This window comes from Anser brachyrhynchus, assembly GCF_964034855.1.
Source record: "Anser brachyrhynchus genome assembly, chromosome: 9".
Classification (NCBI taxonomy): Eukaryota; Metazoa; Chordata; class Aves; order Anseriformes; family Anatidae; genus Anser; species Anser brachyrhynchus.
This window is the reverse complement of record NC_137703.1, coordinates 23,512,443-23,523,506: the sequence shown is the minus strand read 5'-3', so window position 1 is coordinate 23,523,506 and position 11,064 is coordinate 23,512,443. Positions and strand designations below refer to the sequence as shown.

The 11,064-nt window shown below is 36.5% G+C and overlaps 1 protein-coding gene across 3 annotated transcripts in view; it reads right to left on the bottom strand.

The window, feature by feature from the left end:
* Nucleotides 1-573: 573 nt before the first annotated feature.
* COL4A3 (collagen type IV alpha 3 chain) overlaps nt 574-11,064 on the bottom strand; it is a 63,481-nt gene continuing 52,990 nt past the window's right edge. For 2 of the 3 annotated variants that reach the window (XM_080603969.1, XM_080603970.1), the window contains 10 exons: nt 10,810-10,940; nt 10,353-10,425; nt 9,339-9,410; nt 9,094-9,213; nt 8,425-8,523; nt 7,626-7,838; nt 6,783-6,960; nt 5,682-5,796; nt 4,022-4,194; nt 574-3,759 (listed from right to left, as the gene is read on the bottom strand). In XM_080603969.1, coding sequence (XP_080460095.1) covers nt 3,675-3,759; nt 4,022-4,194; nt 5,682-5,796; nt 6,783-6,960; nt 7,626-7,838; nt 8,425-8,523; nt 9,094-9,213; nt 9,339-9,410; nt 10,353-10,425; nt 10,810-10,940 — 1,259 coding nt within the window. In that variant the 3' untranslated portion in view covers nt 574-3,674. The remainder of the gene's footprint in view (nt 3,760-4,021; nt 4,195-5,681; nt 5,797-6,782; nt 6,961-7,625; nt 7,839-8,424; nt 8,524-9,093; nt 9,214-9,338; nt 9,411-10,352; nt 10,426-10,809; nt 10,941-11,064) is intronic. The other variant, XR_013954728.1, reaches the window with a different exon arrangement.

Here is an 11,064-nt window from a genome sequence, read left to right as displayed (position 1 = left end):
AGGGATGTAGTCATGGCACCAAGCCTGTCGGAGTTTAAGAAGCGTTTGGACTGTGCACTTAGCCATATGATCTGAATTTTGGGGTAGACTTTGAATCTGAATTTTTGGGGTAGATTGTGTGGAGCCAGGAGTTGGACTTGATGATCCTTATGGGCCCCTTCCAACTTGGGATATTCAATGATTCCAGGATTCTATGAACGTGAGCAGTAGAAGAACATGGCTCAGATGTTCCAGATTAAAACCACTGTGACCAGCCCATCACCATATCCCTTGCAGAAATATGCCTGAGATGAAAGGGTGGGCACGCAGCAATACAGCTGCATATCTACACTAAAATGCTAGACATCTAATATCTATACTGAATTGCTAGACGTCTAGGGTAGTCTACACAGGATAGAGAGAGGTGGTCTTCCTGAGGACAAAAGCCATGTCTTTCATTCAGATGACACTAATATATTTAATATTATGCATAGGTAGAGGAAAAGATCATTAGCACTGAGAAACTTTAAAACAAACAAACAAACAAAAAAAACAACACCAAAACAAGTGAAATAGTTCTTTTGCTTAGTCAAAATATTTTTATTTGGTTGTATTTAGCAGAAGGTTTCTTTTCCTCCTTTTTTTTTTTTCTATTGTTTTCTCATTATTTCTGATTTCTTATGCTTCCATTCTTTCAGTACAATATATTAACAGTTTGCACCTCTTCAGCACTTTCCAGTTAAGGCTCTCAATTTATTTACAGACAGGAGTTAAGTAATTCTCACAACAATCATTAACAATAGAGAAATAAAATGATCTGCACCTGCAGTGAGAAATAAAGATAAACTTTTTTCAAGTTTTTATTTGATTTTCACTGTCCAGCTTGTATTATGCTGGGCTTGATATATATCCCTGCAGTTCTGAGTGTTTCATGTTTGGGAAAGAAAACTAAAGTATGAGCACTCGAAATCTAAAGCTATTTACGGAAGTTTTTATTTAGTAACTTGTTGAAGGCCACGCGATATGTGAGCAGCAGAATTCAAAACTGGGAGCAAGACATAACTGCCAGTTATCTGGAGTACTGTGTTCAGTTCTGGGACTCCCACCATAAGAAAGACATGGACCTGTTCAAGTGGGTCCAGAGATGGGCCACAAAAATGCAGAGGGCTGGAGCACCATTCCTACAAATTCATGCGGATAGATTTGGGGTTGTTTAGCCCAACTGAAGAGAAGATAAGGCTCCCAGGAGACCTTGCAGTGGCCTTCCAGTACTTAAAGGGGGCCTAAAGGAAAAATGGGGAGGGAGTCTTTATAAAGGAGTGTAGCAAAAAGACAAGGATTAATGGTTTTAAACTAGAAGAAAGCAAATTTTGATTAGGTATTAGGAAGAAATTCATTACTACAAGGGCGGTGAGGCACTGGAACAGGTTGCCCAGAGAAATTATGGATAACCCATCTCTGGAAGTGTTCAAGGCCAGGCTGGATGGGGCTTTGAGCAACCTGCTCTCATGGAAGGTGTCCCTATGCATGTCAGGGGACTTGGAACGAGATGATCTTCAAGGTCCCTTCCAACACAAACCATTCTATGATTCTGTGCTATACTATGAGACATGGTTCTTTGTAACTTACCTTTGACTTTAAGGCCACAATCCATTCCCTTCTCCTCATACATTATCCTCTACTGAACATTTCTAGCAGTCTTCAATGTCAGTTACTTTCTGCATTTTAGTAAGTTTTACATAAGCATCTACACAGTCATTAATTGTATACAGTATACAATGTGTTTGTGTGACTGCAGTGAGCTTTAATGAAAAAAAAATAAAATCTTAACAAGCAACGGATATAGGTTTTATCTTTGAGTACTTAAATAAACTTCAGAGCTCATGGAAAAAATCTATCAAGTGATTGTCTTACAGAAAACACCTCCATCCCCAAATCTTGTTTAAATGGAAGATTGAATATTATCTTGACATTAATACCTTCTTATCAATAGTGCATCTGCATAGAGATTCTTCATAAAAACCTGCGAATTCACAATTATACCTTGCAAACAGAAGTACTGTAACTGTTCAGGCTAACAATACTTTTAAAATATTCATTCAGTTCATGTAGTAAACGGTATCTTCAAGTTACCTCCATCAGAAGATACTGACATGAAACACAGATGAAACCGTTTCATAGTTAGGTTAACACTGAAAATTCAAACAGACAAACATAATGCAAGTATTTTAACAGAAACAATATAAAATATCAGTGGCTTAAAAAAGATCTAAATGAGAAATCTTGGTTATTTCAATGAATTGCTAGACCCTACATTTAAAATTATAGATTTACAGAACTCTTCAGATGAATTAGGCTTCTTCTATAACACTAAATACTGGAATTCTGATAATTTGTGCAAGTATTAAAAATATTAACATCTTAAATGTTAACATTACAATTTTAAATAGCCTTGCAAGTGCAATGTTACAAATATTAAAAACAAATCAGAGCTGCAATTTTACATAATTTATATGAGTAAATGAAAGTGCTTTTCAAGTATTTATGTTCATTTACAGTTGGATTCTCATGTTAAGTCAGTGCTCACTGGTACAATTTAAATATCAGTCTTATTTCCATTTTGGATGCATGAATTTAGCTGGATGGAATAAAAGAAATTTGAGGAAATGTTTGTGATACATATTTAAAAATGAAATACCATTTCTGATAAATATGTAAATGGAATTTTAATGGAATATTAAAAAAATGAATTACAGATTACCTCCTGGAGGTTGTCAGATAACCTGATAATGCCATGGGAGCTCTTTAACCATACAGTAATTGTAAATTACATCAATTTCTTAAATTATGATATGTTAAATAGTTGTTCTTTACTAGAGACAAAAACCACATGATCATAATAAAGGCCCAATACTGTCAACTTCCGAGAACTTTAAAAGATCTCATAATCTGTCAAAAGCATGGATTCTAAAGAACATTTTCCTACACTTACAATTAGAGCTTAGCTGATGTCACCCTGGAGAACACAGCTAGTACACGTCAGCTCTCTACTGTCTATCCAGTGCTCAGTTTAGCTCCCTTTCTGGATAGTCAAAATCCACTATTATTGCAGTTATACAAAAAGACTGCATTCCTGTTTCCCAGCCCAAGGAAGGGTGAGCTAAGTGGGGAAATACTTCTTTATTAGACAAGAAACCCAAACCAAAACAACCCTAAATTAAGCAATATGTATTTAAAAGTGCACTGAAAATATTTCCTATCCCACCCTATCTCTCCTAAGTGCCAGATTTTTATCTTAAATTATACCTACTTTGAACACTGAACATCTGTAAGCTGATACTACAGCATTTTGTTTGTCTTGCGGTTTGAAAAGCACATGACACAAGGCAGCATTAATGTCTTTCATTAAAGATCTGGCAATGCCACAGATTTTGTTGTGAAGATGCAGCATAGAGATGACACAGTTCTGGAGAAGACCATGCAGACTGCCATTACAAGCTTACTTCAACAAAGTGCTTTGTCATTTGCCAAAGACAAAAGTCAAACTGTTGCCCTACCTCACCACAGCGCTGCACTGGCAATTTAAAGTTTTCTTTCCAGATGCAGTTGGACTTTAATAAATTATAGCTCTTCAAAGTTAGGCAATTCTTTGCAATAAAAGCAGAGTTTCACGTTCCATCAAGAGAGGCCATTGTTTACACTGGTCTCTTCATGCAGACCTGACAACGACTGATGATGTTTTCTAGTTCTCCTGCTTTCAGTGTCTGTGGCAGAGGTTTCCTAAAAGAAAACAAACATTACTTTTTTGTTAAAAAACAGGAAGAGGTGATAAAACTTTGGATATGACATTACTGACACCGACATCTAAATTTTTGGCTCGCTTAAGGTCTCTCTGTGCTACAGAATGACCACAAACCTGACAAAGGGGGACATCTAATCTGACAGGAATTAGTAGGGGAGCCCCCGCATTTAGGGACTTCTCAGTCACCTGCAGCATGGATGCTGGAAACAGGGGTGGGACAGCTAAGAAAGTACAATTTACCTGAACATTCTTTGTGGATTTAGTGATGCCAACCAGAAACTGTAGGAGTTTGTGTAGTAGTTGCACGTGCCCCTGCCATGGCACTCTATGAATGGGATGGCTCGAAATTCTTCCAAGCAAGATCCAGGAGATGCCAGCGCTTGACCAGAAGCTTCTGAGCCTGCACTTGTATACTGTAACCACCAATACATTTTTTATGAGAACAGTACATCAGTATTTAGCAATCTGCTGGCAAAAAAAAATAATCTCTAAAACATACCATATTTTCTGTGCTTTTCTTGAACAAAACAAAAATCAGCATAGATTGGTTTTAATCAGACTTATAATGAAGCACAGAAGCCTCATGAAAATTCAAGCAGTTATGCTATTTCTGAGTTCTTGCAAAGTCCTTTTTGTGCTATATGAGAAGGCATGAAAATGTAACCAGTACAAAGACTAGAAAGTAGCTGGCTTCTGTCCATTTGAGGGCTACAGTAACCAAATTACAAATAAGCCAAATCCCGTATTTTGTGGGTGTGTGCACGTTTGTGTTCATACTTTTTATTGCATTAATTGCTTTTCCAAACACAAACAGCAAAGAATGCATTTTCGATCTCTGATGTTGGTAAATGCTTGTAGAAATAGCTCTAAAATAATTTATGACAGAAGAAATTTCACTAGAAAAATACCATTTTAATTTGCTGATGTTTAAAAAGGCAAAGATTTTAGCTCGATGCTGCAAAAAAAAATCTCTCCTTTCCAAGATGTTTATTATTACTTAGGGCCAAATCCCAGGAGAGACAACAAATTTCACATTAGACCTAAAAGAACTTTCCATCAAGCAGAAGAAATGCAGACCTACAAGAGAGGTTTTCGGTTCTTTCATCCTCATTTGCTGGCATTCCTATGGCATGCCACAGGCACGGATAACAAAGCTGAAGGGTTACATCCCCTCGTACAGATACACCCTTATTCCCATACTCAGTTCTCACTTTACAAGCACATTATGAAATTTCTTCAGTCATATTTCATTATGGCATCAAAATTGCTGAGGCAGTCCTCTATAGAGAATGTACTGCACCAGTTTTGATTTTAGCTTTCTATAGGGTTTGGTCCTAAGAGCTGATTTATAAAAGAAGAGCTGGGTATAGCAGTGGGTAGCGTATTATTGCATATCTGTGGTCAGGACTGCTTTAATCACCTAGCTCCCCAAACCTGCGCTTCCTAGAGTTTAGTGTAATGCGTAAGAGTATGCAGTTATTTTTGATACACTGGAATCCTGTGGTTTTCCTTTCATCTCCCCTTTTCCTTCTGCCACCTATTTTTGAGAATATTTTGATCAGAATAGTTGTTCCTATTTTTGAACAGGCTGCCCAGGGAAGTAGTTGAGTCACCATCCCTGGAGGCATTCAAGACATGGAGATGTGTTCTTTAGGGACATGGTTTAGTGGTAGATTGGCATTGTTAGATTAATGGCTGGACTTCATCTTAGAGGTCTTTTCCAATCTAGAAGATTCTCTGCTTCTATGCTTTGACATTAAATAAGAGTTAATAGAATTATTGTCTAATTATAGGCAAAGAAAAAATAATCATTAATACACAAATGCACTAAAAGCAGATGAAAATGCTATTGAAAGTGAGAGGAGAGAAGATAAGTATTTCCAATCTTTTTTATCCTTACCATAACAAAAGAAAAACCCTTCCAGAGAGATATCCAGCCTTCTGGACATGCAGGAACGACAGTTGTTTGGCTGTGAACTGCTATTACCATTGCAGGTCCTTCACAGACAATGCATCTGTAAGAAGCGCACATGCATTCAGTGCAGAGTTGAGGGAAAACATGTAAGCAGACAAAGAAAAAAAAAATCTGCTGGGATACTAGTTACCTAATGGCAGGGCTTACTACAGATGTCACAACTTGCACACATTCTCTCTGTTTAATAAGGAGATAAGTAAATTGAAGGTAACCTAAATACCTGCTTTGACATCTCTATTAAACAAAAACTGGTGAAAGATGGGAATTAATCCCAGAACATTTGACCCTCCTAATACTGCCTTTACCAAAATAACAAGCTAAATTTTGCCTTCTTCATGTGTTCATTACTTATGTTGCTATGGTTTAGATCAAAGTTCTGTACCTTTATTTGCTAAAATTATTCTTCATTATTTCCAAAATGAAGAAATGATAAAGCTAGATTACAATAAGTATGTACAGCAGGCTAGAAGGAAGAGTGCAAAGCTTGCCTTCCCATTTTTGATATTGCTACTCTTGGTCTTTTGTACTTTTAGAGCTTTCCCTCTTAAGAGGCTTTTCATCCTTCTCAACTAACTTAAAGCAACTAGAAAGGCCCACATTTTCACAAGGGTGTTTCATAGCAGAGAACCTTTAGCCCCAATTTACAATATTCTTCATCAGCTACAGTAAATATATTACATGTAATTGGAAGCAGAATTTAATTTGTACTATTTATCTAAATATTGAAGCTGTTATGCCATTTTAGCCTGCCTCTACCATGTATGGCAATAGTTTAAAAAAATCTATTGATCATTGCAATCAGTAATGTGTGCCCTTTTCTCTTGTCAGCTGTGCAGATTAAGCCTGTGGTAGTACCTTAACTTTTCCTAGGGTATCACTGAATATCTGACATACTTGGGTGAGAAAATCAGGCAATTAAAAGCAGTGATTGTACTTACTGAGATGGGCAGGTCTTGGTCTAAGGTTTGCTGTTCAAAACAAATGCATGGTTGCAGGCCAGAAGAACTAAAGTTCTTATACTCTTACCTGCTTATATGGGGCTCTAGTGCTCTGCCAGAAATCGGTGCCATGTCTACTGGCATTGCTGTTGCAGTTGACAGCCAGTATGAATAGTCGTTGCGAGAAGCAAAGCTACAAACATCATTGGTGTTACAGAATAAGAATGGCATGGTGGTAAATCTCTGCAAGCAGCTACCAGCTGTTCCTAAAAGACACAAGAGGAAAATTTGTGACAAATGAGATTATATACAGCACAGTAAAGAGAAGAGACCCATGATGGGATCGTCTACTACAGTAAGAATTAAAAAAAATGATAACTATAAAGAGAGAAGCATCTATACAGTGAAATTATAGGAAAACAAAATACTTATGGCATATATATATATAAATTTTTATTTAAAATATTAGGGCTAAGAATTAAATTTGTTAAAAGTATTATCTTATTGAGTGATATCAGTCCTTGGCACAGTGGCAGGGAGTCAGCTACCTAAACACAAGCTTCTAATGCCATTTTTGACACCCTAGGGCATTCAGTTTGGCCTCTAAAAACAAGATTCTCTCCCAGACCCTGTAACATTACTGTCAACCCTACATAGATATCGTGGACATTTACGTTAGACATCTATCCATAAACAACTGAATTCCTCCTGAAAAATGTGTAGGGAGAGCGAAAAGGAATACAAGAGTGCAGGAAGAAAAGATCTCTTTCAAACCATGATTACTGAATTGTCTCAGAGCAGCAGACTGCTCTGTAGACTGACGGTTGAAACCAATGTTCATCTCAGACACAATGTGAGTTTGTTTTCTTGAAAACAACTTGGATTATTGCACTCTACTGAAGGTGATATGAATGTTTTACTAATACAGTACCAAGGTCTTGTCCATGCGCTCGTTCGTTTCCTTGAACAAAAAGCAGCGAAAAGCCAACATAGATCTGTGATGTCCCTGGCGGACACGAAGGAATCTTTGTTGTTTGACTATGCCGGGTAAAGATAAAACCTCTTCTTGTTGGACCAGTGATGATAGTACCTGGTGATCCAGGTAACCCCTGTAGACCAGGAAAGCCAATCAGTCCAGGTTGTCCTGTGGAGGGGAAGAAAAACATGACTGCAAATATTGTTATTTTGTTTGAGTTCCTACTTTACTTAAATTAGGGGAACAACTTGAAAGTAAACAAAAAATTTGAAACTTCAAAATGGGTAGTATTTGTTGCTAGATGTATTAATTCCTTCAGACCCAGCTCAGGTAGCTTTACTATTGCTCTAAATGATGCAATGTGAGATATTTCAAAGAATCATAGCCATTTTTACAAAAAAAAGTTATGAAGTAAAATCGTTTTATGGTGATTCGCTAAAAATATTCAGTTCCATTTTGATGCCACGTAAAGACACACTGATACTTAGGGATTTGAATGAATTTTCAAGCGGATATGTAAGTGTGATTAATAACAGAGGAGCACAGTCAAGGCACACTTTTGTAAATTATTATTTCAGTTGTGAAAATGCATCTGTTAAAAACTAAGCAACTGCTTGCATGTGTTTATGGCCCTAAACCTGCTGCAAATGTTACAGAATTTCACTATATACAAAAGGAAGGCTTTAAAGAAATTGGGAATACAGCCTATCTATAGATTCAGTGGTAGCAGTCAGTGATGTCTGCTTTCCTGTACCTCTTTCTCCTGGAAATCCCCGGTCTCCTTTTGGACCAGGCAGTCCTGGTTGACCTGGACGACCAAAGCTTCCTGGTAGACCTTTTACTCCTTTAGGTCCTAAAATTGTAATAAAGAAAAAACAGATTAATATAGCAATAGTTATTCTAGATATTAATAACTGCCAATCAGTAAAGTTAAAATCCCTACATGAACATAGCTGTGTTAGAATAAAAACACCAGCACAAATTTTGTAAATTTTGAGACTGTCTGTAGTGTTACTGTCACCATATTTCACATCAGGAAGATGACAAGGAAATACTGAATGTATTGCAGAAGAATATTATTCTTACAAAGAACATTTACATAAGTCAAAGCAAATAGCTTTTTCTTTCAGCCTGTTATATAATAAGAATATTAAAATAATAATAATGGGCCATAATAATCTTTTTCAGTTCATAATTCCATAAATAACAGTTACTTTATAAAATAAATTTAAGAAAAGTGTAAAAGAAAAGTATTGTTTTCAACAAAGTATTGTTGGCAAGGCACCAATAGCTATTTTTAAATGCTGAGAAGTGTTTTTAAAAACATGTCAATTTTCAATGCAGAAGTATATTTGCCTACCAAACGAAAGTGTTCCATCAAGCAAGACACACAAACAAGTACAGAGATAAAAATATAAACCACCTTGTAGCCCAGGAATCCCTTGAATTCCTTGATCTCCTGGTGTTCCTGGGACTCCCGGCAGTCCAGGAGGCCCCTTGCTTCCTGGGACAGAGAATATTCTCCCAGGGACTCCAGGTGGACCTAGCAGCAAAAATACAATGAAGAGCCAGATACTTTACATTAAAAAAAATAATAATAATAGAATAATAACAAAAAATCAAGATAAGTTAGCTGTTATTAGAATGAGAAGAGTTATAACAAGTTACCACGTTGGCCCTTTGGTCCCCTTGGCCCTTCTGCACCTTGTGGTCCAGGGGGTCCTTGATTACCCTTTTCTCCTAAAAAGGGAGATTGAAGACATGTCTTTCTGGTTTGAAATGTCAAAACAATTGTCAGAACTTTAAGTGTCTTGCGGTCAGTAGATTAATTTGAAATATGGGTGTGTACTTCTACATAGCTTTTGTTACTCTATAGTTTATAGGCCAAGTGCAGTCAGTTCACAAGAATTTGTTTTGATGTTTATCTCCCTATAGAGCAGTTCAACTCCCTTCAAACCCCATCAGATATGCTGATGACTGTTAGGAAGGTTGTAAATTTTTTCAAATGTTTGAAATCTAATAAGCAATTATTTTTACAGTGTAAAATATAGTTATTCTCATCCATGTTATTCTCTTGACAGCTCTGATGGAAAAAAATAAATAAATAGAATTTTTATTAAGTCAGGAGATTTGACTATGTGAAGAAATGAGGGCTTTTGCTTAAGAAAATAGAATTACTGTCTGTACAGTGACTTTTCAAATTAGAACCACAAATTTAAAGTACACAATTTGCATGGAACTCAAAGCACTGGGTTAAACCAGTAATGACAATTTTGTATCATTGTAAATTATGTAACTGAAAATGAACATACTGGAGCAATGCAAACCTATATCAGATTTAAATCACTCAAAGAAAGTATCAAAAGGATTTTTAGCCAGCTAAAACTAAAATCCACTAAATCCAACTAACCCTTAGGAATATGAAATTTATAAAGCCAGTAAATTTTACAAATGGTCTACCAATAAGCTGGTGAATGAGATCATAATTGAGTCTATTCTTCTGGCAAGCAGATGACTCAGTGCTTTGTCTTTTAAATGCTCTTGAGTTCTATAACTAAGATGTTGCCAAAAATCACATCTTCTAGTAGTGGTGTGGCACTTCTAATTATCATACCTTTACAATACAACATGTAAGTTACTGTATTTGGCACATAGAAGTGTACGTAGTAAATATATGAATACCTTTTACACCTGGAAATCCAAGAAAACCAGGGTCCCCTCTAGCACCAGGATAACCTGGTCGACCTTCTATTCCCTGCAAATCATATAACATCAATAATGAACAAGAAGCAGCATAGGCACTCTATGAAGTATACTTCCTTTTTGTTCAGAATATTTAAAGCATTGTGTCCACAGAATATGCTGCAACTAAAATTATTTGCTCCATTATGAGCATGTTAGATATAGTCATATTACTGTTAACATTGTTCTGTAATACAAAATGGCCAAGGAAACAACATATCAGAAATACCCAATAATTTCTTTTTGGTACATTTAAGTCTACAAAAACTATATTTTTGTATCTGTTTTAATATCTTTCCCCTATCATGCATTTATTTGTTTTCCTCTGGGTGTTATTTTCATGGCAAGACTGAAGTTAACAGTTGAGTAAGAAACAAGTAGCATTTCTTTCACTGACTTTTGGACCTGGAGGACCACTGTTGCCAGTTGGACCTGTTGGCCCTGGTATGCCATCTGCCCCTCTAACACCTTTGTTTCCTTTCATGCTGGGAGTGGGAAGACCAGGCAACCCTTGAAAACCAGGAGCACCTGTATAGAAACAGAATACCTAAAGATCACTGCCAACAGCATTTCACATACATTACCTAAAACACAGTACAACATTCAGCAACTCTGTAATGGTACTTCATGTTTACTGTCTCTGCAATTCCGA